At 46.5% G+C, this 26,921-nt stretch overlaps 2 protein-coding genes across 9 annotated transcripts in view; one reads left to right on the top strand and one right to left on the bottom strand.

Annotated features, from left to right (window-relative positions):
* The window catches only part of PARP4 (poly(ADP-ribose) polymerase family member 4), a 2,159,601-nt gene extending 2,132,966 nt beyond the window's left edge, over positions 1 to 26,635 (bottom strand). For all 8 annotated transcript variants that reach the window (XM_085621544.1, XM_085621545.1, XM_085621546.1 and 5 more), the window contains exon 1: positions 26,576 to 26,635. The gene's annotated coding sequence lies outside the window, so the exon portion shown is untranslated. The remainder of the gene's footprint in view (positions 1 to 26,575) is intronic.
* On the top strand, positions 1,830 to 2,160 carry LOC146801997 (large ribosomal subunit protein eL37-like). The gene has a single exon (XM_085620403.1). It carries the CDS (start codon positions 1,852 to 1,854, stop codon positions 2,143 to 2,145), a length of 294 nt encoding a protein of 97 aa, XP_085476529.1. The 5' UTR covers positions 1,830 to 1,851; the 3' UTR covers positions 2,146 to 2,160.
* Positions 26,636 to 26,921: the final 286 nt, after the last annotated feature.

Here is a 26,921-nt window from a genome sequence, read left to right as displayed (position 1 = left end):
GTGTCTCTCTAAGCATGCAAGTAAGGTATCTAAGATTAGATCTGCTGCTGTGCTTGGCAACTCAACAAGGTCCATGAAAAAGGTCAGTGGCTCATTGTGTTTATCAATACCTGCTCTTACACAGATAATTAGTGTGGTCAATTTACTATTTGTGAGCTTAGGGACATATTTATGGGAATGGTGGCGCAGGGCAGCACAGCAAGTTACTTTGCTGCGCTGCCCTGCGTCACAGGGAAAGGGCGGGAATGTGCCGTATTTATCCAATATGGTGCATTCCGGTCTTTTCCCCCTGCACTGGCGCCATTTCGACAGCCTAGCTTCAACGCAGGCACACTTGCCCCATGGTGCAAGGGTGCCTCCTTTGCATGCAGGATTGTTTTTGTGCAGGAAGGGGCACCTTCCTGTACAAAAACAATCTTGAGAGGCTTTTTCATCTTTCTATGTGGGCTGCAGAATAAAGCACAGTTTGAAAGAGGAAAAAGCAAGGAGAAATAAAGATATTTCTCCTAGTTATGCCTCCTCTGGGGCAGCGCAAGATTTTGCCGCATTCCCAGGATTACAAGTCCTTGTAAATCTATGAATGCGTCAAAAACCGTGGGGGTTGTGTGGGAGACTTTTATTATTGCAGGAAAACTACTGCGTGACAAAGCCACTGCTGCTCTAGGGTGTGCTGCTTTGTAGACCTGCCCGCAAGACTGGTGGTGAACCTGGGTATGAATTGTGGTGGACAGGGCTTCAAGTTTACCCAACTGGCCACCGGTAGGCTTCACCTGCTGGTGCTAAGAGACCAGGGCTTCTAAGGTCTAGTGGGGCCTTCTAAAGTCTATCATGGGTGCTCCCTCAGGAGTGGTCTGATGGACAAGGCATGAAGGCTGAACCAGGTTCCCCAGTTCCAAATTTGATAGCTCTGGCCATAATGCCACATCCTATCCCCACCGAACACCCTTCTGCCCCACTGAGTGAAACTTGCACTGTCTTCACCTACAACCCAATTCTGCCCCATTATAAGCACCTGGATGTGACTCATTTCAAATTATGCAGTGCCTGAAAAAAAGTAACAACATTCTGGGAAAAGCAAATACTCATAGGGAATGCAGGATTATGTAAAGCATGCAAAATATAAGCAGGAACGACATGTTACCTTAACGCTTTTACTCTCGTTCAGAAATCAATGAGTATTTTTTGTCTCAAACATTGAGGACATGAATATAGGGCTCCTCCTGTACACATGTGTTAAGCAGGGCTCAGAGACAAAGGAACTCTTCAAGAGAATCTGATCTGACTCACGGAAACCCACAAGGGCTCCTTCTTATCCACAAATTGTGCACTCTTGATTGTCAGTGCCAGGATGCCTGTTAGGTGAGAGTGCGCTTTACAAGTGAGATAAATAAATAAATAATTCTTATTCATGTCAGCCAGCTAGCTGCTCAAACATAGTATAGCACATAGGTATTCAAGTGTCCTGCAAAGAAGAATGAGTGCGAGTAAGTAAATGTGGGTGTGAATGATTGAGTGCCTGAATGTAACTGAGCATGAGTGAAAGAGTGTATGTCGATGAAAGTGAGAGAAAGTGAGTGAGAAGGAGTCACGTAGAGTAAGTGAAACTGTAAGTTAGAATGAGGTAATCAGAGTAGGAAAAAGTGGTGAGACTGAGTGAGTGAGAATGTGATACCGAATGTTGAAGAGTGAGTGCAAGTGAGCAATTTTGAGTAAAAGGGAAAGTGAATGAGAATGAATAATGGGGGTAGTGAGCCTGAGTGAGATAACATGTGAGCAAGCAGGACAAAACACAGGCCTTGGCAAAGTGGAGGTAAATATTTACTTATCTATCGTATCGGCCATTGTGGCAAGATGACGAAGGGAACGTCATCGTTTGGCAAACGTCGAAACAAGACGCACACACTGTGTCGTCGTTGTGGATCAAAGGCGTACCATCTCCAGAAATGTACCTGTGGCAAGTGCGGATATCCCGCCAAGCGCAAGAGAAAGTATAACTGGAGTGTGAAGGCTAAGAGACGCAACACCACAGGTACCGGCCGTATGAGACACTTAAAGGTTGTCTACCGTAGATTCAGGAATGGATTCCGTGAGGGCACTTCACCAAAACTGAAGAGGGCAGCAGTTGCAGCATCCAGTTCCTCATAAATATTTTGTTAAAATAAAATAAAAATATGCCACTTATGGGAGGAACATATTGTGCATCTTGAAAAAAAATGTGGTCAACTCCTGGGGATGTTGTCTTGGCACAGTAATGGCTTTTGAGAGAATTTGTGTAAAAATGGGGTGTTGAAAATAAAATGCAGTATTTGACCCTATAGTTTTTTTTTCAAAATTATCTTGGGAGTAGAAACACCCAGACTGCAAATCCTCCGGGCCCTCCTTTATCTCTTCTTAGTCTTACAAGGCCCAGTAAATCGCACTCTTTTCCAAATCTCTTTCTAAATATTATCACTCTCAAAAACTGTTTTTTCTATGTAATTTTCCTTTGATGGGAAGAGGAGGTTTCTGAGGTGGTAGTATCAGGCAAGTGACACTACTTGGGCTCCCTCTGTTCGAGCCTTCATGGAGGTTCCCTCTTCATTGCTACCTCCACCTGACCCCAGACTCCGCAACGCACTCCCTTACAGGCTTGATTATCCACTACTCCTCTCCAGTGCACCTTATCTCACAGCTGACCTTGGGCCCCAGCCCCATATCAGGCACCATCGGGCTCCACTTTCATTTTTCCCAGTAAAAACATTAGTAAAATCAACTTCAAACTTAAAACATTGAATATAGCAGTAAATATAATTAGCACATACTTTAAAGTATGTTCCACAGTAGCCCTTATGACCCGACTGCTAATTAAATAACCAAAACAGAAAGGCCATGACAAGGCCGGCTTTAGGCCATGACAAGGCCGGCTTTAGCGCTGATGCGAAAGTCTTTTTTGGCGCAACACCAATAATCACTGCCATACGCCACAAGTGCTCCTCATCTCCCCATAGCCCCTCCCCCTCATGACCTCCTCCTCGGATTCCCTCACTGCCACCCTCCACCAGTGCCCCTCATTTCGCTGTAGCCCCTCCCCCTCATGACCTCCTCCTCAGACTCCCTCACTACCACCCTCCACCAGTGCCCCTCATCTCTCCCTAGCTCCCCCCTCCCCCCATGACCTCTTCCTCGGATTCCCTCACTGCCACCCTCCAACAGTGCCCCTCATCGCTCCATAGCCACTCCCACTACCTCCTCCTCGGATTCCCTCACTGCCACCCTCCAACAGTGCCCCTCATCTTTATGTAGCCCCTCTCTCATATGCATTTCATTTGTTGTGTGGCGCTACTCATATCAGTGTAGTGTGTGTCAGTACTTTACACCACGCACACTTTATACAGAGACAACGAATCATACAAGTATGTAAATCAGCCTACAGGGAATGTCACATAAGCCAATGAGGATTACAAGGTGTATGAATCACATGTCATCCATACTGGTGGGCAGTTATTTTAAGAGGGTTTGGTCTGGAGAAGCACAAACTCAGGATTTAAAGAGTACTCCAGTGGTTAGGGGTTGGCTTTACTGATAAAAATGTATATCTGCCCAAATATACTCATTTTAGCAACATTAGAATAATGAAAGACTGGGGAAGTTCTAACTATATCACAAAACAAAAAACGTGAAGTTCTAACTATACCATTCAGGTTTGCATGCAGCTCTTTGATGACAGTTAACTGGTCACTGTCCTATGTTAGGATTGTACCTTCTGAACTGCAAGTAACACGAGGATCTCTGTGACAAAGGCAGTAACCCACTGAGCTATCCACATAAAATACAGTTCATCTGCACTTAACTACTAACAGAGAAATGATTGCTCTCCAGCAGGATCATTAATCCCCAGCGTTATCTGGGCATTTTTTTATTGTCTTATTGTTGTCCTGCATCGGCCATGATAATGATAAAAAACGGATTAAATGAAGCACACACGAAGTATGTGTCCTGCTGCGCCTGTGCAGAATTTAAAAAGAAAAACAAATAGTGATACATTCTCCTACCTACTCCATTAGTCAATCTTAGTGTCGCAGCCTGAAGTGATAAGCAGCTGCAGGGGTTGGGAAAGGTGAATCAAAAGAAACAAACTTCTTGTCTCTTGCGCTGCAAAGAAAAAGAATATCCACGCAGCAGGACAGTAGGCAAAGGTTACCGAGGCCAAAGAAAGGATGTGTCGCCTTTCGCCATGCCCCTGTTGGAGATGAAGGGGTGAAAAAATAAACAAAGCCTCGCTAACATGTAAATGGTCTTTTAACGACCTGTGAAGTACTCGGGTAAGGCTGCGATAATCTCAGAAAACTGTCTGTGTGTGCGCGCCGGGGCGCACACACACAGGACGGGGGAGGTGGGGGGGCTTTGAAGCACTTTGAGCCCCATGGCGTTTCGCGCCTGCCTTCAAGCCCTTATTAGAACCGGGCCTGAATTAGGGCAGTCCCGGGACGCTTTTTTTACATCAAGAAGTAGGGGAACGGACTAGCATAATTTTTAAAAGTAGGGGCACGCCGTGCCCTTCCGTTCCCCCCCACTTCTAACACTGCATTAGATCAATTCATAGTTAGAGCCAACTCGGTGATTGACCAGGGTATTGTCCTTATGGAGCGCAGAGTGTCGCAGGATCTGGCCCTAGCAAGAAGATCTTCTTTGGGCCTCCTTGCATCTGCACGTACCCCGAATGGCACTGGTAGCAATGCCCTTCCTCTTACTCAATTCATTGATGAGACTTCAAGCAGTGAAACTTCTAGTGACAATGAACCCGGGGTCAACTCTAGAACTACATCCCCCCCAGTGACTAGGCCGGGACCGATCCTACGGGAAAAAAGGGCCACTAAGGTAGGGCTGTCCGCAAACTCCAAGCCAAAATCCATCAGGCAAGTTCGCTCTAAGCCAGGGGGAGCTAAATCTGCACATCATGGTGCAGTTTTGGTGGCCGACTCGATGGCTAGAGATGGTCAGGGCAGCTGCTCCCTCCCTCCAGCTTCGTGTTCCTCGTTTAAGTCTCCTGGGGATCATTCAGCTCAGGCATCAGCTCCTCCTGCATTGGTGACACAGTCACAAGAGGATGTAGTAGTACCGCAACAATTAGATCTAATGCTGCGCGCGCTACTGGCACCCCTGGAATCCAGGTTGGAGGGAATAGCGTCCCTTATTACCAAGCTTGAACAAGGAATTAAGGAACACACTGAGGGTGCTAACAATAACAAAGTATTCCCCGCATGCTTTTGCAATTGCCACTGTCCCACCATAGCCGGGGCTTCACCAGTCCCGGCGGCCCACTGCGCAGCCCCACGGCTACCATCTGTCCCGAAGGCTACATCACTGGCAATTCCAGCCACACTTAACGCTCCCTCACTAGAACATCATGAAGTTAGGTCTCTTACTGACCACCACGTAGACTGTAACACCTTGGGAGAGGCCACTTTGGGTAATAATAGTGACAATATGAGGACAGTGAGAAAGCGAACCCAGGATAAGGCTAATAGGATGACTTCTAGAATAGACTTGCCCCCGGAAGCTAGCCCTTATATGGTTGTCCTAACAGGGGTTCCTGAAATGAATGATAATAGTACTGAGGAGTTCTCGAACCTAAAAAACAAGGCAATCCACTGGCTCTCAAACCACAGGCCCTGCCACCGCAGGTTAGTTGTGAGGTCATTATGGTTAGAAGGGTGGGGTGGGTAGGGCACACTCCTAAAAATTTAACTGGCGATTGTGTCATAGTTAACTTCCGGGATGCCAGGATAGCAGATTACATCTGCAACTGGAAAAAACCACGCTTAGACACCAATATTGGGGTTCGCCCCCTCTCCTACTTCTACCCAAATGATCGTATGAGAATAGAAGAGAGCGGCTGGACATATATTCCGCATTTACAAAGGGGAGGTGCTGGGAAATCAAGGCATCTGCCCTCTGATGCAGACTGGGCTTATCCTGTCTGTTCAAACAGGTTTAGCTGCCTCGACCAGGTCGATTGACTGTCCAAGCCAACTCAGGTAACTCAGGATTCTATGGGGGATAGTATTCTAGGTTTAGAGCCCTTTGGGCTGCATGACGAAGGGAATTTGACTCTTGACACCATGGGGTGCACCACTAGTACAGGGGAGACCAGTCTCAGCAGTATTAATGGCAATCCCCAAGCGTACTCCCTGCAGTTTTCTGCTTCCCTTCCAATGCCAGCCACCTCCTATAGTGCTATTTTCACCCCTATAGGGGGAACTGACCCTTCCCAGAAGAGTAGCATTTCCTCTGTACTAGTTCCCCCATCCCAGCACACACCTCGCCACCAACATTTGAACTTACTGTCATGGAATGTGGCAGGCTTAGCAAATAAGATGGCATGTCCTGAATGGGGCTCTTTTGTTGACGCAGCTGATGTGGTTCTATTGCAGGAGACCTGGGCCAGGGAGGTGGTTCATGGAGCCGGGTTTGCTTCCTTTAACATCGCAGCTCGGTGGGGAGGCAAGGGCCGCCCCTCTGGTGGCCTGACAACATGGATAGGTGTACACCTGGGTTGTAGTGTGGATTTGATCCAGACCAATTCGGATGACATCCTTTGTGTCCAACTGTCCTGGCCCAACTCATATAAGCTGGCAGTTGTGAATGTATATTCACGCCCTACTGCTATGGCTAAGGAATCTAACACCGTAGGGGAACTATCATCTTTCCTGGAATCTTTGGACTATGATGTTAACTGTGTGATCGCAGGAGATTTCAATTGCCACTTTGAGCCCCTCCCAGGGCTGGGTGAGGGGGCATTGCAGGAAGAAGATGAGTTTTGGGGTATCCCACAGTGTAGGTCCACCTATGCAAAGGCATGGACCCCACTGGCTATCCAGGTTATGACTCTAACCTTGCAGTTTTCAGTTAGGGCGGTTAATGGCCGAATGCCTTCGGACATTCCATCCAAATGCACCTATAATAAAAAAGACCATGAATCCCATCTGGACTATTTTATGGTCCAGACTAGGTTATGGTCCAAAATTATAGATTTGGAGGTCATGATTAGATCAGACAGCGATCATAACGCCCTACTGATGAGAATGAAAATGCCTAACTCTGCTATAGCCCATACGGAACCAACCGCAGATCTAGGATTGGTTCTTACCAACAATAGGAGGAGGGTTAAGTGGGAAACCCTACGTGAAAGGCGAGATGCATTGCCAAGCTTATACTCATCTATTCTCCCCCTGCTCAAGATGGCAAGTGACATCTGGGACAAAGGGCAGTCTGAGGATAACTCTGCACGCTTCCTCACTGTCCACCGGGAATTAGTTGATACCCTTGCAGGCTTTTTAAACCCCATAGTTCCCGACAGGAAACCAAGGACTACCCAGCCCTCCTGGTATAATGCCGCATGCAGGAGTGCTAAAACTGCCTTGATTAATGCTATTAAAACTGGCAGTGATAAGCTAACAATCTGCTCTCTTAGGGTTGCCCACAAAAAAGTCTTAAAACAGGCAAGGATAGATTGGGATTGGGAGAGATGGGAAAGTTTATCATCAGCCCTTGCTAATAAGGAATTGAACAGATTCTGGGCCATTGTGAATTCTGGGTGCGCGGAACCCCGCAATGCAATCGAAGCTAATCTTGACCCGGGGGTGTGGGAATCCCATTTTAAAACCTTGTACGCTGCCACCTCTGATCTGGATCTCTTGCCTTTTCGGCTTCCGTCTGCGGGGGATGCCGAAGCTTTGGAATTCACTGTAGATGATGTTTCGATTGCCATAGGGAAACTGGCACTGGGTAAAGCACCGGGCATAGATAAGATACCCGGTGATTTGCTCAAAGATCAGCCTAAGATATGGGCACCGTACCTTTGTGCACTTTTTAACTCAATTTTGCACGGCACGGAGGTCCCAGATTCGTGGCTGGGAGCGGAAATTGTACCGATATATAAGAAGGGTTCTCCCTTGCTCCCCGTTAATTATAGGCCTATCAGCCTCATTGACGTCCCCCAAAAAATAATGGCAAGACTTATTTTAGATCGCTTGCAGGACTGGATCAATGAGAATGATATCCTCTCTCCCTATCAGGCTGGCTTCAGAAGTAAAACATCTACCATGGATCAGATCTTCCGCCTAGTAATGTTGTATTGGAAGACTGTGGCGTTGGAGGGTGGCAGTCTCCACATGGTATTTGTTGATTTACGCTCTGCGTTTGACACTGGTCCTAGGGGCAAACTTTGGGCTGTTTTACGCGATCTAGGTGTACCCATCTCCCTATTGGGTATATTGGTGAGGCTACATACCGAGAATTTTGCCCAGGTCAGGTGTGCAAGAGGAGGTGTACTGTCTGACAGGTTTGCTGTAAACAAGGGAGTCAGGCAAGGGTGTGTCTTGGCCCCTACTCTCTTCTGTATTTATGTGAATGGACTGATTGCCAGCCTGGACGCAGTCCCTAACAACGATGCACCCAGGTTGGCAGGTAGGAATGTAGCAGCCATAATGTTTGCGGATGACACCCTGCTCCTTTCCAAAACACCAATGGGCATTCAACGTATATTGGAGGGATTCAGCAACTTCTGTAGGGAGCACGGATTACAGATCAATGTAGATAAGACCAAATACATGATTTTTAATCCCCCAACACACACTAGGCCACCACCTACCCTTGATTCAGTTGCACTTGAGAGCGTTCACACCTTTCAATATCTTGGTGTTAACCTAGGTGAAAAACTTTCCTGGGGCCCACATCTTGCAAAATCCCAACTTAAACTGACCCAAATATCTGGGGGAATCTTAAAGATGACAAACGCCTCTACTTTCAAACCCATCAGCCCTAGTCTTGAAATCTACAAGATGAGGGCCAGAGCGGCTGCACTATACGGAGGGGAACTATGGGGGCACGTTACTAGACCAGGATTGTCTAAAGTTGAGAACAACTTCCTGAGACAACTGCTCGCGCTCCCCCAAAGTACACCCCTACTACCGCTGAGGCTTGACTTAGGTATTCTTCCCATCCAGGAGGAACTAGCTATCAAACCTCTCAGGTTTTGGAGGAGGATCTGGCTGACTCCTGAGCTGGAGCAGTATAAAACAGAGCTCCAAGAAATACTGAGATTAGGTAGGGCAGCACATATCCCCTGGCTTTCCTATATCAAAGATGAATTTATGAACATGGGTCTTGCAGATATGTGGGTGAACCCAGCAATAGCTTGCAGAGAGATCTCAGGGAAAACATTCACTGAGTTATATCGATTTCGATGCTCTAATGCGTGGCTCCATGATTCAAAGAATGGTACCATGGTGAAAGCATTCATTGAGATCAAATCTGTTTATTCATTTGAAGATTTCATGGATGTAATTTTCCCTGTTATGGCTAGGAAGCTATATATACAATGGAGGTTTGGTGCACTTCCCCTAGCGTGTTTAACAAGCAAATGGTACCCGACTAGGTCCTCACATTGTATTGGCTGTGGTATGAGTAAAGAGGATGAAAGCCACATCCTTTTTTTCTGTCCTCTCTACACCAGAGCGAGGCAGAATTGGATTGTACCTATCTGTAGGAACCTTGGATTTAGGAAATGTTCCGACGCACTAAGGGTTTTTAAGACTGAAACTGCAGGTCACATTGTATTTGCCTTAGCCAAGTATCTGCATGCTTTCTGGATTAAAAGGAGTTTTATACTATCTAATACCGCCTAGTAGCCGGGCATGTTTTCTGCTTGTGTAAACTCCGTTCCAGATACAATGCTGTGTCTTAATACTAATATTAACACTGACATTGATTTACATTCCTGATTTGCATTGTCTATGTCATTTTAGGTGCTCTTTTTTTTTAATATTGTAATTTTAATGTGTATAATATGCTGTGTACTCTTTTATGGCTGAAATATTGCCGAAATAAAGATTTAAAGTAAGTAATACTAATCCGGTCCTTGGTGTCCAGAGTGGGAGAAAGCAAAGCATACAGGGAAAAGAAGCCAAAAAAACAGTGCAGCAGATTCAGGAAAGCGAATGCAGACACAGACACTGAAGACACCAAGGAGAAGACATGAAAAGGAACAAGCCCATAGTCTTCCAAGAAGCACACGAGGCTACAGTGGCCATTTTGACCGGAGGTCAATCTCGTCAAAGTGATTAGGAATGTATGCAAGGTCTATTTTCGTGGGATATGTGAAAGACTTTTCAGTTGGGGCACTTGTTTTTTATAGGAGTTATGCTACAGAGAAAAACATACTGGAGTGAATAAAAAAAGTTGCAGAAAGATGGCTTTTAACTTGAAAAGCAACACAGATAAAATATGAACTGAAGGTTTCAAGAACCATCAATAGAAGCTTATAAACGCACTATAATTCCCATTTCATCATACTAGTTTCACATTTTTATGTTGCTTTTTTATGCACAACAAAAACTTATTTTGTATTAGAATGCATTGCATACCGGTTCAGATTAAACTTCAGTTTTATTTCAATTACTCACAATGTGCTGAATTTATTGTGAAAAGTCTTCTTTTTAAGTTATTTTTGGTATTCAGCTCACACAGTGAAAACCATTCACCTTGTGCACTGGAAGTTAGCCCTAGGAGGCGGAATAATACAATCAACACGCAAAAGTATAAAAGTGGGTTGATCCAAGAGATAAATGACTGCATTTAAAGAATGGTTGAAGGGGGCTCTTTCTAAGCAACCAGTGTCTGAAAGGGGCTAACTCAAAAACCACTACCCGTATATTATTTACAAGACAGACCAAAATGGAGGGGGGGGGGGAGGGGGGAATAGTACTTTGGTGATGAAACTGAACCTAACAAGTAAGAAATTGTGGTAGGCTATTGGTAAGTGAGAGATATAGGTACACAGGGTATTAAGAAACATGAGAGAGACAGAGTGTGTTTGTGTGTGTGAAGAATGATATAATGGAGATAAATACAAAATGAAGAATTAAATGGCATTCTTTTCATTTTCTATTTGGTCAATGATGAGCACACAGTAAGAAATGCTTTAATAATACTAAAAATATGGCCTCCACCCTAACACCTCTCCTAAACTGAACCCTGAAGTTAATCCTGTGTCCTTAATCATTTAAATTAAAATCACATTGTGATTTTGAAAACTCTAATTTACTTTGTTTCAATTGTATGTATTTGTGACTTTATTATTATCCCAGAAAATCGTATGTTATGTTAATCTGTAAAGCGCACTAATCACCTGTGAGGGTATCCAGGCACCTGATCTGGTGGGTAGTTCCCGTAGAGTTATTTAAAGAGCCAGCTCTTGCAGAATTCCAGAAGTGAGGAGGAGGCTCTTATGTGTACTGGGAGGTCGGTCCATGTTTAGGTGTGATGTAGGCGAACGAGCGACCTCCTGCTCTGCTTTTGTGCCACTTGAAGATCTTTCGTAGCATACGTAGGATGTGAAAGCAGGCAGCACTCACTGCATAGTTTTGTGTCGTTATGTTGAAGTTGTTGTCCAGGATGGTCCCCAGATTTCTGGCACAGTCAGCAGGTGTTGTTCCTAGCTCTGCCGGCCACTAGGTGACGTCTCACAGGGAGGTCCGGTTTTCGAAGACCAATGCTTCCGTCTCGTTGAGGTTAAGTTTCAAGCAGTTGGTATTCATTCATTCTGCTACCATGGTCATGCAATGGTGAAGTTGGCACTGGTGGTGGTTGTTTTTTTCATCAGGGAGAGGATGATTTGGTTGCCGTCAGAGTAGGAGATGAGGATGATGCCTTAGAATCGGATGATGTTGGCGAGTGGAGCCACGCAGATGTTCAACAGAGCAGGGCTGAGAGTTCAATCCCCTGGGGACTACGCAGATCAGGCGCTTGGTCTCGGATGTGAAGGGTGGCAGTGTGACTTTTCGGGTTCTTCCTGGGAGGAAGAAGCAGATCCAGTTGAGTGCAGGTCCTTGGGTGCCGGGCTCGTGGAGTCTTCTGATGATTGTGTTGTGGGAGACCACGTTGAATGCCGCAAAGATGTCGAGCAGGATGAGGGCTGCTGTTTCACCTCAGTCCAGGATGGGCTGGATGTCTTCCGTGGTTGAGATGAGTTCGGTTTCAAAGCTATTGTTTTTTCTAAATCCTGATTGAGTGTTACCCAGTAGTTGGAGGTGTTCAAGGTGGGCTGTGAGTTTCATGTTGATGGCCTTCTCTATCACTTTGGCTGGGTAGGGGAGCAGGAAGATGGGACGGAAATTGCTCAGTTGGCTCGGGTCGGTAGAAGGCATTGACCGCTGCATCCTTCCAGTCTTCCAGGGATGTGGAAGATTTGATGGAGGTGGTGATGTGGGTGGGGTGGTGCTAACAGGTGATGCTCCAAAGCTGTAGATGTGATGGGCCTGTAGGGGCTCCTAAGTGAATGGTCTGCATGATCACTGCTGTGTCTCCTCTGGTGAGAGTTTTCCATTTGGTCAGATGGCCTTTATGGTTGGTACTGGGCAGGTTTGTGATGAGATCACTGGGGTCTGGACAGTATGTGAAGTTGCTGCAGATGTTTGCGATTTTGTTGTGGAAGAAGTTTGTTAGGTCATGGCAGAGTTCTTGGCAGGGGGTGATGCTGTTGACGGAGGCCAAGCATGTGGGAATGTCCTTGACAGTAGAGAAGATCTACTTGCAGCTGTTGGCGCTTCTTTTGATACTTTCAGCTAGTGCTTTTTTCTTGGTCTCTCTCAGTTGCTGCTGGTAGCATCTGCAAGCAGCCTTGTAGGTGGTTTTGTCGGGGTTTCGTGGCTGGTTCTTCATTTTCTTTAAAGCTGTTTGAAGTGTTTGGCGTCTCCAAGAACCTCAGTACTAGCTGGTATACTTGTTGGTTCTTCTTTGCTTGTTGGGTTTGATGGGTGCAAGGGCGTCTGTACAGTTCTTGATGGTTGTCTGTGGGGTTAGTTTGATTTGTGCTGAAGGTGTTGAGCCAACCTCCTTCACAGGTTTTGCCCTAGCTGCCGCAGGGTAGGCAGACGCTAGTGGGTTCATTGACTTGCAGTGTTTTGATTTGGAAGTGAATGTTGAAGTGGTCGGTTCATGTGAGTAGTGAGGTGGAATTGTACTTGATGCTGTCACTGGTGGTGAAGATGGGGTCCAGTGTGTGACCTGCGATGTAAGTTCGTTCTGTGATGGGTTAGTCCAATATAGTTTAGTCTTACAAAGAGTGCTGTGGAGCAGGGGTTGGTCCAGTCTTTTAAGTTAAAGTTGAGGCCGCCGAGGAGTATGAAGGATATGGCCTAAATGATGAGAGGGGCAATGAACTCTGTGATGAAGCTGGCGAAGATGACTCGTGATCAAGTGGTCAGTAAGCGAAGGTTCCCTTCAAGGTGAAGTTTTCAGATTTTTGTAGTTTGAAGTGCAGATGTCCCATGAATGGGACGGCACTCTCTGTGGATGTTGAGCATTTGAGTCTTTGTAGAGGACCAAGAGTCCTCCTTCTGGCTTGTGATGGCGGTCCTGTCATGCAATCTTGTAGCCCGCCCTGACTGCCAAGGCGATGTCAGGTGCCCTCGTGGAGTTGAGCCAGGTTTCTGTCGGGAAGAGGAGAGTTGCTACTCAGCAGATCCCCAAATTCGACTGCATGTTTGCTGAGAGATTGTGTGCGAAAGCATGCATGAGAGTGAATGTTGGGGTGCTAGTTTACTGTAGCATGTGGTGTTAGGTGGGGTTGATTGTGTTTCTGGTGCTTGCGTGGGGTGTGTCGGTAGGCTGCTGCAGGTGAACCTGCAGTGATTGTGTTGTAATTTCTCTCACTTGGTACAGGCCATGCACCCCCACCCCTATGACGCCATTGGTACAGCCGTGGAATGTTGGTAGGAAGGCCACCTTAGAATGTTGATGAGGTTGCCTTCATTTACTCTGACTAGCCTGCATGACCTACAAGCTGAGGATGCTGTTGTGTTATTACTTAATAAACAGATTGACAACTTCACCTGCGTGACTCTTCACTACAGATTTGGCGACGAGTGACAAGGGAAACCGTGACAGGGACGGTGCGGCATCCTCCCCTGTGGATTTTGAGCTTGTATCGGTGATTCTTCAAGTTTACTTTGGCAGTGTATGAATTACAGCGGAGGCGAGACGAGTTGTGGAAGCCTATTCACCGTCTTGGTAATCTTTGTCCTGCCTGTCAACTGGAGGGCGCCCCTGCGGAGGTTACTTTTCGTTCGAGGTTGTACAGAAACCTGAGCCCTGAGGGCGTCACTTATGGAACTGTCTACGCTACTCCCCTTCTCGAGGTAATTTGGTGTTGGTCAACTTTAGCGCTCCTTAGCGGACTGTAGCGGACCTTCGTAAACCCGTTGCGCACACCACGAAGACTGAAGAGGCTTTAACGTACGGGTGGTTCAGCGGGGAACAGACGACGGAAGGTACGGAGGATCAGCTGATGTGAGTTGAGAGTTGGTACTCAAGGGGAGGCAGTGACTGTTTGGCGTTGCTGTTGGTTGGTGCATTAACATTTCTGAGTATACGCGAAGCCTGTGAGGGAAGTGTGGTGGATCGAGAGAAGTACCACCGGCCACGGCGAGGAATGAACTGTGTGCACGACGGAGAGATTGATCGAAAGGTGGCGTGCACTTACGTTTCGTCGAGCAGAGCTGGGGTCTCTGGAGGCAGCGGGAGTTCAGCGCGACGTGAGGAAAATCCTGTCAGCTTGCTGTGAGACGCCTTCCTCGCAAGAGGCTCCTGTAGGCGGGGCCTGAATAACATTCACCGGCATAGAAATGGGACTGGAAGCAAAGAATTAACCGGCTATTGTGCAATGAAGTCCAGGTTTTAGGCGCAGTATTTACTCTTTAAAGGGAGTGTGGGTCTCACTGTTTAAGGTTTTATTCAGTAGCACTTTGCTTACTCCTGCGGTGCTGTGCACCGGAAGTAGCTGTTGTAAACCCACTTATAGCGCTTAGTTTCCGGTTTCTTGCTGGTTAGAGCTCTTCCTCATCACTTCCAAGGGCATTGCTCAGGGCTCCTTGGTAGTTATTTAAGTGGGAAGGTATTATTTAATTAGTTCAAACCTTGGGTACTACACTGCAGTAGCAGTTCACGCACATTGGACCATGGCAGGAGCAGGAATGAGTCAACCACCCCCATTTCTGAATGAGTTAGGGGAACCTGATATACCCTGGAGGAGATGGGTAGGGATTTTCAAGTCCTATTTAATCGCCATTGGCGGAGGGAACTTTTCCAATATAAGAAAGCAGCATATTTTATTACACAACTTAGGAGTGCAAGGAAGGAAAGTGTATGAGGATGTCACAGGGAGACTGGTTGAGGATGAACCGTTGGAGGAGGATGAAGGTGTGGATGTGTATGAGTACACTTTAAGGAAGTTGGGGGAGCACTTCAAGGTAAAAATTAATGTGGTCTTAGAGAGACACAAATTTTTCAAACGTAGTCAGAAGAAAGATGAAAAAGTCTCATCGTACATAGCTGTGTTAAGAGGCATGTCAGCCACTTGTGAGTTTGGGGCTCTTACTGATTCGCTTATAAGGGACCAATTGGTGAGGTGTACAAATGATGGGAAAGTGCAAGAGGAGCTGCTCACTAGAAACCCCGATCTGGAGGAGGCCATTAGTATAGCCAAGGGGTTCGAACACACGGCACAGTGCATGAAAGAGATGAAAATTGGAGAGGCAGGGAAGGAAAGTGCAGAACACAAGGAGGCGTCGGTCACCGAAGCTGTGTGTGTGGTGGAGCAAAAACATAAAGAGGTGGTAAATAAGAAGACAAATAGCTTGCAATGCTTTAGATGTGGTAGCCATAATCATTTGGCGAACAACTGGAAGTGTCCTGCAAGAAATATTGTATGTAGGAAATGCAACAAGAGATGGCATTTCTCAAAAGTTTGCAATGTGTTTACACCCAAAGTGCATATGGTCGAAAGCAATGAGATGGGCGAAGTCACAGAAAAGAGTTATATTTTTCAAATTGGGGGGGGGAGAGCATGGAAAATAACACTGTATATCCCACATGTGAGATTAAACTGGATGATGTGGGGATTAAGGTTTATGCGGATTCTTGCTCGCCATTTACACTAGTAGAAAAAAGAGTGTTTGATGAAAAATTTGGAAATCATGGCATGAAGTTAGAAAGTCCAGACATTTCCCCTTCAGGTTACAACAAGATCCCTATACCCCTAGAGGGCATGGTGAGGATGAGGATCTCATTCAAAGACAGGCACACAGTGGGGAAGGTATACATTGCAAAGGAGGGGTCCAGCCTGCTGGGATGGAAACACCAGAAAGAGCTGGGTATTAAGCTAGATCCCAACAATAGGGAACAGGTATTGCTCATGGAAACACATGGGGATAGTGCAGGACTCATCAAGAACTACCCTGAAGTTTTCAGTGAGGAGCTGGGGTTGCTCAAGAACTATATGCACAAAATAGTACTGAAAGGAGGGGCAAAGCCTGTAGTTCACAGAACGAGATCAGTACCTTTGTTAATGAGAGAACCGTTGAGGATGGAGTTGGAGAAATTGGCGAGACAAGGTGTCATCAAGGAGATTGAGAGCTCAGCATGGTTGGCGCCCATTGTCATCACGACAAAGGACAGTGGTAAGAGCATTAGGCTCTGCGTGGACTTGAGAGCTCTTAATAGTAGCATAGTGGTGGACAGACACCCCTTGCCCAGAATACATGAAATGTTAAGCACTTTGCAGGGAGCGAAAGTGTTTAGTGTCTTGGACCTATCATCCGCTTACCATCAAATAAGATTGCACCCAGAATCACAGCCGTTGACGGCTTTCACGACTCCTTTTGGTAACTTCAAATTCCTAAGAATGCCGTTTGGTCTGGCATCGGCAGCTTCGGCGTTCCAAAGAGCCATGCAGCATGTACTAAAGGATTGCCAGAAGTGCATGTGCTTCCAGGACGATATACTGATTTATGGCACAAGTGAGGAGGAGCATAAAATGAATGCCGAAAGGGTCCTAGGAAGATTGAAGGAGGTAGGATTCACCACAAAGAAGAGCAAATGCAAGGTGGGGGTCACATCAGTAGAATATTTGGGTCACATAATATCGGAGGAAGGAATCAAACCCAAGTATAGCTTGGTGGAAGCAGTGAGGAGCGCGCCTACACCGAAGAACAAAGAGGAAGTGATTTCATTCCTCGGTCTGGCGGAATATATGGCAAAGTTCATCAAGAATTTTGCCATGATGGCCCAACCTTTGAGAGAAATGCTTAAAAGAAATAGTGAGTTCATCTGGGAGAAGGAACAGGATGAGGCAGTAAGAAACATAAACGAAGCCATTGCCACGGCCCCGTACATTGGAAATTTTGATGTAAAGAAAGACACTATGATTACCACGGATGCCAGCAGCAAAGGAATAGGGGCAATGCTGTCACAAAGAACAGAGGAGGGTGTGAAGGTGGTGGCGTTTGCTTCAAGGTCCTTGACAGCTGCAGAGTCTAATTATTCAACCATTGAGAAGGAAGCATTGGCGGTTTATTGGTCAATCAAGCACTTCAATTTTTATGTGTGGGGTATGCCATTTGAAGTATACACGGACCACAAACCACTTGTGGGGTTGTTTGCAAAGAAAGATTTGGAGAACGTAACGCCAAGGATTGCAAAATGGATCCTAGGATTGCAAGGATTTAACTACAAAGTAGGATTTGTCCCAGGACAACAAAATAAAGTGGCAGACTTTCTCTCAAGGTCACCTATGGAAAAACCATTGGAAAAGGAAATGGTGATGGAGGTGAAGATCCCCGCGGTGGCAAGAGAGGAATGGGATCAGCATATGGACCAGGACAGGATCCTAGGTGAGGTGAAAGGGCTGGTGACGAAAGGATGGCCTAACAGGTGCAGGGACATGCCAGAAAACATTCAACCGTTTTGGAACGTAAAGAATGATTTGTCCATTGAGGGAAGACTACTGCTCAAGTCAGGAAAAATTGTACCTCCTGAGGGTTTAAGGTCCAAAATAATCGATCTCACCCATGAGGGTCATATGGGCAGGAGCATGTGCAAGGCACGCCTGAGAGCGGATTACTGGTTCCCAGGAATGGATCAGTTAATGGAGGACAAGGTGAAAGACTGTTTCGCGTGTAGCATGAGTGACAAGACAAGAAGCATAAGACACGCTCCACTCATTCCTGTAGAAATCCCAATGGTACCATGGGACAAACTGGGACTTGACATAACGGGGCCCATTCAGGCCAAAGGACCACAGGAGTGGTACCTCTTGGTAATCATTGACTACTATTCGAACTGGATAACCTGTAAATTCGTGAATACCATCAACACCAGGTCACTGATAGAGTTCATGAGCGAAATATTCTCTAAAGAAGGGATTCCCTCCTCCCTCGTCACAGATAATGGTGTACAGTTTGTGTCGGAGGAGATGAGAGAGTTCCTGGAGGACATGTCCATAACACATGTGCGCACTCCCCTTTATTGCCCTAAAGCCAATGGGAAGGTGGAGAGAGCGAACAGGATGCTAAAAGAATGCATACAACTGGCGAACAATTCAGGGTTGGCCATTGAACATGCCATTAGAGACATGCTCTGGGCTTACCACACTACACCCAGTCTCTCAACGGGTCTTACCCCCTTTGAACTGTTGAGGGGAAGGAAGGCAGGATCGAAATTGTCCCCTAATTGGTTGTGCCCAAAAGAGACGGGGGAAGTCGACAAGGAGGAATTCAGGGACAGAACGGTGGCCCGACAGGGAAAATACCAGGAGTGGTATGACAGAAAGTGGGGGGTCAAGGAGAGATCCTTTCTTCCAGGGCAAATGGTGCACATCAGGAAACCTGAGGTCATGAGGGGAAAGGGGGGAAAGTATTACCCCCCAGGGAAGAATTAAGGAGGTCAAGAGAAATGTGGTTGTCATGGAGGATGGGAATAAAAGGAGCATGGACAGGGTGGCTGTGGACGTGAGGGAAAGGCCCCGCGGAGAGTGCACCAGGGGACAAGGTAACGAAGAGAGGGTGGATGTGGCACAACAGAGGAGAGGGGGCCGGCAAAAGAACGCTCCAAGCTGGCACCAGCACTATAGCATGGGGTGGTAGACCTTACTCCTTTTCCCCGCGGAGCTGTCCAGGGGGGTCAGGTACATCCAGTTAGTTTGTGTTGTTTTTATTCCTTCCCCAGGTTCAAGCAGACCTTGCTGCTATCGTTTGTATGGGGGGGAAGATGTGTTGTAATTTCTCTCACTTGGTACAGGCCATGCACCCCCACCCCTATGACGCCATTGGTACAGCCGTGGAATGTTGGTAGGAAGGCCACCTTAGAATGTTGATGAGGTTGCCTTCATTTACTCTGACTAGCTTGCATGACCTACAAGCTGAGGATGCTGTTGTGTTATTACTTAATAAACAGATTGACAACTTCACCTGCGTGACTCTTCACTACAGATTGTATGTGAAGGCTCCTACCATGGTGTGTGGCGCAGCGTGGCAGCAGCAGAAGAGGATGTGCCCCAGGTCAAGGGATCGAAGGAGCGCTGAGGGTATCACTGGGGGGCAATCGGACCAGGGTTTGTGTAGCCGAGCATAGTCCAGAGACAGATGGGCGCAGATGGGCTTGCTTTTGGCCGGCCGCATCGCAGATACACAGCGGCCGCCAATAAGTATTTCCAGGAAGGGGGGAGGAGGAGCGCGGGGTGGCGGTGACCAGTCTGCAGATGCACAGGAAAGAGACACCGCAGTAAGAGCAGGTAAGAGGGGCGGGTAAAAGCACAGGTGTGGGTCTGCAGGGAGTGCGATAGAGGGGGCAGAAGGACTGAAATGGGTGAAATATGCACAAGAAAATAAGTGGAACGGTCAAAAAGACAAGGTGTAAAAAAGAAAAGAAAGCAGAAAAACCAGTGAAAAGGTTAACAAAATGAATGAAAAGAACACAAAGGCACAGCAGCTGAAAGAGAAAGCAGGCAGACAAACGGGTAAAGATTTTAAAAAAAACGTGAAATGAAAGAACAAAAAGGCACAGGAGAATCGGGTAGAAGAAAAGGAGCTTATAAAATGTGGACAGCAGAAGAGTGAGAGATGGAGCGAGGAAGGAGTCAACAGAGCCATTCTGAAAGGGCTTTGACTGGTCGGAGGACTAGTCGCAGGTAAGTGGGGGCTAGGCCTGGGCACCTGCTCAATGGAGTTGCAAAGCGGCTGCCATTAAGTAGACCTGGGAGGAGAGAAGAAGTAGGGGGTTGAGAAGGCGTGGTGAGGAGACGCGGTAGGAATAGCAGCTAAGGAGCGGGGGAGAAAGCAGGAACCTGCAAGAGTGAGACAAAAGCGGGGAGTCTGGTAGTGGATTAAAAATACACAACCTTGGTATTGGGCACTCATTCTTTTACAAATTAACCACTGTGTAGATGCTGAAGAGTATGGGGTCAGGGAGGAGCCTTGTGGGCCACCACAGATCAGGTTGGTTGCATAGGACGAGTGTGGGGTGAGGCTGATCATTTGGGATGGAGCTCATCCATCGTAGTACTGGGCCCCGAACTCCTGCTTTGGGAAGGCATTGGAGGTGGATGGTGTAGGAGACTGTGCCACCTCCTGCTGAGAGGTGTAGGCAGTTTCTGCTTCGGTGATGGCTAGCCAGCAGGTCAGTGCGGTTTCAGGGGTGGTTTTGTCATCAAAGTAGAGGACTTTAAGGGTGGAGAGGTTTGGCTGGGCTGCAAAGTTGTTATTTTTATTTGTGAAGTGGTGGGAGAGTTGTGTGCAGATTTCCTGTGGTGGAGTGACTGTTCTGGAGCTGGAGGGTGGGGACCTGAATTCCTTCACAATGATAAAGATTTTTTGGGAGGTGTTGGAGCGGTTTTGGATCCTTTCAATTAGGGGTGGGAGCTTGGTGGTTTTGAGGCAATGGTGGTAGATCCAGAGGGCAGATTTGTAGAAGTCTTTGTCAGTGTTATCGTGGGAGCAGCACCAACCACCGTTCTATCGAAGCACAGTGGCACTTTGTGAGCCAGAGGTCCTTGGTGTACCAGCTTGCCGCTTGAATCAGGGTGTGTGGGTGGTTGTCAGAGTAGTCAGGGAATCCGTGCAGTTGGTGATCCACATGTTGAAGTGCATGATGGAGCACTCCAGGTCGTAGTGGTGGGGGGGCTGTTGGGACAGGAGCTCTGAATGACTGTTGGGATTTTGGTCCATTGATGTCAGGCAATTCTGGGCTAGTTGGGCAGGTGCAGGCCAAGCGAACCAGGATGAATTCTAAGACGCTGAGGTCTTCCAGGAGAGTGGTGGAGTTTCCTTAAGGTGGAAGTTGAGGTTGCGGAGTATTTTTCAATTCATTAGTCTCATGAAGCCAATTTTGCTACCATCCATTGTTCTATAAATACTACTTTCATTCATTTACTCATACCTACTTTTATTTCCATACTATCTGCCAATCACAGTCCAACTTCGCAAAACTGGAGTTGGCTATCCAGGACCCTAAATGTCAAAGTCAAAAAGCAATGACAAAATAATCCAAAAATAGGGAACATGCCTAATGTCCTCAACCTGTGCTCCTGGAACATCAATGGCTTAGGAGACAAATTCTCTGACCCAGAACTAAACACCTACTTGCAAAGATTCGACATCATCATACTGCAAGAAACCTGGACCGAAATCCCATCAGTACTGTCGGGATACAATTTAAACTCCCTGCCACCTACACAGAGCTCACTGTTTGGCCATAAGAAGGGAGGCCTGGCTATATATAGCTCACTAAAATCCATCGTTGAAGTAGTACCCCTGGCTTACAAGCTACTTCCCCTAAATGCAATGCAAGCACTGCGAGTGACTCCTCGAGAGCAGAACAAAAAAGGAGGACATAGTCTTAATAAACCTTTACCTACACCCTAAGGAAAAAACTAAGGGAGCTCAACAGCTGAAGGAAGAACTCACAAAATTAATAACAACTGAGAAATCCAACAGCCTGAACATCACCGGGGATTTTAACTTAAACATGCTCAGCAATCTAGCCTCAGAGATTAACGAAGATGAGGATCCCCTTGCCTGGGAACCAAGCCACCAAGATAACACCTCGGGAGGCAGAAGCTCGATGACAGCTAGGAGCCTACTCTCAATATTAGAAGAACTGGGCCTACGAGCACTCAATGGTAGATTCTCAGGGGACCGTCCTCAATCTGCCACATTTCACAGTACTAAGGCTAGCTCCACAATCGATTTCACATTTCTCTCTCGAGGCCTATATCAAAGGACAAGAGATTTCCACATTGGCGCGATGGACTATAGTGACCACCTTCCCCAGGAAATCATGATTGAAGCTCCAAAAACATCAAGCCCTCCTGCCGCCAACAGACTAGGCTTAGAATTTTCAACAAATGAAAGGCGGATAAAGTGCAAAACAAATGACCTACAAAGCTTTTTATCTCAAGCGAAACAAGCACTAGGAGATGCCAAATCAGCAACCACAGACTCAATCAAAAGTTGGGAGATGTTCACCAAAACTTTATGAGACAAATTCAATACAAATAAAAACGTAGGACCGAGCGAACGGTCAAAGCCCCGAAACACAAAAACCATCACCATCACAATTTTAGAAAAAATATCCACCTAAAAAAGCTAAAGACCCAGATTAACAACACTCTCCGAAGAGCAAGGACAGATCCCGCCGCATGCCAAGCGCTTAGACAGCTAAAAGCTACTCGCAGGAAATTTACATGGCGACTTAAAAAAGAAGCTGATGAGGCCTTTTGGGGAAAACTCCTACATGACGCAAAAACAAATAGCGCGCGGTTCTGGCAAAACATCAATAGTTTGATCAGCGAGCAAAGTCAGGGGATTGAATCCTATGCCACCGAAGAGGCCTGGACAACTTTCCTTGGTGCACATCTCAATGATGCCCAAGAACCACGGAAAGATTCATACAAACCCAATAATGTCTCCGAAGTGTGGAACTCACAATACAAAGAAGTTCTCGTACACAATGAGGAATTTTCAATTACGAATGTACAGATATGTAAAAGAATCTCGAAAGGGAGACGCGAGGGAGCACCAGGCCCAAATAGCATTCCCCCAGTCGTGTTTAAACAAGAGCCGGAATATTGGGCTGCCGTTCTTAAACCAATGTTCGAAAAAATCTTGCAGACCTCAACAATCCCACGATCTTGGACGGGAGCAGTTATCTCGCCAATCTTCAAAGAAGGAGACAAGAACGATCGAAGAAGTTATCGCCTTATAGCCTTACTTGATAATGAGGCAAAATACTACGCGGGCCTCTTGCTCCAGGAGTTACCATCCTGGGCGGAAGATACAACAGCAATCCCCTATAATCAAACTGGATTCCGAAAAAACATGGGGACGACTACTAATATTCTAGCCCTATCGCTTTTGATGACTCAGCTCTTGCGGCAAAACAACCTTTATACCTGTGCTATATTGACTACAGCTCTGCCTTTGACCATGTTAACAGAAACATGTTGTGGCAAAAATTAAAGAAAATGAAAATACCATCATTGCTGTTGAATCAACTAATTCTCCTGCACAGCAATACCTGGGTTCAGGTCAAACTAGGTGCAGGGGAATTCTTATCCAAGAAGATCCCCACAAGCACAGGGGTAAAACAATGATGTGTGCTCGCACCAACACTATTAAATCTCTTTATGGCTGAACTGGCAATCCTGCTGAATGAAAGCAACTCTCATGCACCCAAGTTAGGCGGCACTCAGCTGTCTAATTTATTCTACGCGGATGACTTGGTGCTGATTAGCCGGACCCCGATAGGCTTACAGCGACTGTTAGACATTACCTCGCAATACTCCAAAACAAACAAACTCAGTATCAATCAAGAAAAAACTAAAGTCATGTGCATAACTAACAGCAAAAAGAAAATATCAACTAGTTGGTTCCTGGACTCAAGGAAGCTGGACGTTACAAGAAAATATGGATACCTGGGGGTCATTCTAGACCCCAGCGGCAGCTTCAAGCCACAATGCGAGGAGATAAAAAAGAGAGGATTAATGACAGCGGTATCCCTAAGAAATTTAAAAAATAAGATCACGGGACCAAATCTCGTGCCTTTAATAAAGGTGATACAGGCAAAACTGATTTCATCTATCACCTATGGAAGCGAAGCGATGAGAGGAAGTGACGCCAAAACGGTAGACGGAACAGTAACAAGAGCCATGCACATGATCTTTGGCTTGCCAAGGTACACTTCACCCGTGCAGATTAGACTTGAATTTGGGCTGGTAAAGGAAGAGCTGGCACGTAAAGGTGTATACTTAAAAAGCTGGTATAAAATAAGCAGGGGGGAAGCAAACACACTCAACGCTCTCCTCTGGAAGGAACTGCAAACCAAAGAAAATTGTCCCACAAGGCTTTTCCTGGAGGACGCAATAAAGCATCTGGGGGTGCGTCAATTGTGGGATCTACAAGGGCCTCTGGCGGGTTTTAAAAAAGCGGTAAACAACAGCGTTAGAAAAGAATCTCTCCTGCAGGATAAAGCTTTATTGACGGAGCGAGCTCATGGGTGGCTAACCATACAATCTTACTCCAAGCTCAGGCCACAATTATATCTTCAGACTAGCTTTACCAAAAAAAACAAAGGAGACATTTCTGAAATATCGCCTAGGACTTTTGCCTTCTGCAGACCATATGGCCCCTTGGCTACGTCCCTCAATGCCAGCAAAGTGCCGCCTTTGTGGGAATGACGAAGATAACATCATACACCTTATTACCATCTGTAAGGACCTGTTGCAAGACCGCCGGAACCTTCTGAGACCACTATTTAACAAAAAACGAATTAGGTCATGCAGGCAAGCTGTCCTGGCATGCTTTTCAGGTGACGAAGTTCAACTGAGCTGCCGATTAGTAAAATATATTGAAGCTGCAGAAGTCCGCCTTAATAAAAAGAAAGAAGAAACCGAAACATCTAAATTGATGGAACCCAGTGCATCATTTGCATCCTCAGGGCTTAAAAAAAAAAAAAAAAAAAAAACTTGGATAATAACGGGGGCCCATCTAGCATCTAGGAGTCCACCGGAACTTAACGCTACAAAGAACAAGCATATGGGGATGAGAATGTCTTGCTACCCATCTGGATTATGAATTGCAACAACTAAATGCAACTTGAAGAGGAAAGCAGGTCAGCTCAATTACTTAAACCTCCACAATGGTAAAGATAGAACTGACTTAGCAGCGGGCCAATCTCCCTTCTCGCTATAGTTTTAGACTTAGTAATTTTTTTTTTTCTCTTCTTTTAATTTTTTTAATTGCAGCTTTTTATATCTTACCACAGTATTAATATATTCTTCTATGTTGCTACAGACACACAAAACCGTTTTTATTGATGTTGGATTGTAATGGTTTTTATTAACTGTACAATAAAGTATTACCTATTACCATGCATACGTGCATGGGCTTGTGCAAACACAGCAGTATCTAGGTTCATAGAGGAGAGTTCATCAGCATAATTAAGAACACTCCCTTGCACTTACCAATCCACGCATACATACATGCTAACATTTTTAAACTGGGAAGTGGGAGATTTTGGAAAAAATTAGGAGAATGTATTTTCCCCATAAGCTAATATTGAATCAAGGGCAATTTAAGGCAGGAGACCACTACATCAAAGCCATTTTTGGCTTGGTCTATTGTCATGTTTGTGCATACACTGGAACAACTTCCGAGCTTATAGATTCACCTCAGGTTCTGGATGGCTGATCCGGTGAGAGTCCATCATTTTCTTGGCATGGCGAGGAAGTCGGCTCATATTTGAATGGATGCAGGACTCGAAAGACGCATGGTGCACAATCATGTCCATTTTCGCGTTAGGATTTCAAGGGAAGACAGCCTGTGGTTTAAGTGTAGGTATGCTAGTTCATATAGATGGCGTACGAGCCGTAAATCTGTGGCATGATGTTGATGTACGAATGTTTAGTTTATGGGACATGGAAGAGACCTGGGTTCTTGAGGGCGAGGCAGGGGAGCTAGTAGCGTTCTTCACAAAAGTCAACCTATGCACACACCCAGAGGCGCAACTAGAGCCAAATTTCGGGGGGGCTGAACTTTAAGCAATAGGCAGAGTGGAGCTGCAGGGGCTCTTAGAAGGGGTGAAACAACAGCGAGGCCTCATTAACATGCAAATGGTCTTTTAAAGACCTGTGAAGTGCTCGGGTGCGGCTGCTTTTTTGCCCGGGAAGGTGTCTCATCCCGGGCTGCCACACACGACGGGGGGCTGAAGCCCTTTGAGTCCAATGGGTATTGCGCGCCTGCGTGACACACCTATTAAAATGTTGCAGTTAACGATTACTGTTAAAGTAGTGCAGCGGTCGAAAGCCATGTGTAACTGGAGATTAGCGGTGAGAGCAACAGTCCGGCAACAGAGCACATAGATGCGGAGGGGTTATCAAGCTTTCTTTTTTTTTGTTTTGTTTAGCTCCAAGTGTACGTAAACGTGAGCAGGTCGTAGGTGATTGCCCGACTACACGGCGGTGGGTCGCCGGACATCCTAAGGGTAATATGGTGAATAGCTGTGGTTTTCACGCCCATAGAAGACTTCCTGGTTCCACCACTGGAGCACAAAAAGTCAAACCCACGTCTAAACAACACGCTGTATCTGTGCCCACCCGCAGCAAACGGTCACCCCAGCGAGCCCCACACCCTCGCCACCTCTCACAACCAACCTAAGAGCTCCGGTTTTCATTACAGACACAAGCAATCAACACTTTCCTCACCTGCACGTTTGGCTGCGCCGGGATTTACCTTCCGCTCCGTCCTGTGGGCGGGACAAGCCTGGAAGGGGCGGGGCTAGCTGTCACAGGGCTCTCCCAATACACTCCTTCCTTTCCGAGGAAGGATCGCCAGCGGCTGCGTAGAAATGTAGAGCCCTTCCAGGCGGCCAGGAGTTCATCGTCGATGAATCATGGAGCAAGGTGCGGGCAGGGTGCTCTGTGACTTGTAGGCCCAGGGTTGCCGGGCAATTTCCTGGATTCTGCGCCTTTGATAGACAGCACTTCCATGCTCAAGAGGAGTGCCTGCGTGGGCTGTTGAACCTATGAATGGAAATTAACCCTGAATACA

The sequence above is a fragment of the Triturus cristatus genome, chromosome 8 (assembly GCF_964204655.1).
Source record: "Triturus cristatus chromosome 8, aTriCri1.1, whole genome shotgun sequence".
NCBI lineage: Eukaryota > Metazoa > Chordata > Amphibia > Caudata > Salamandridae > Triturus > Triturus cristatus.
This window is presented reverse-complemented; position numbering and strand designations above follow the sequence as displayed.

Excerpts from the sequence above, each read along its gene's own strand:
- LOC146801997 (XM_085620403.1), top strand. The coding sequence starts at position 1,852 with ATGACGAAGGGAACGTCATCGTTTGGCAAACGTCGAAACAAGACGCAC.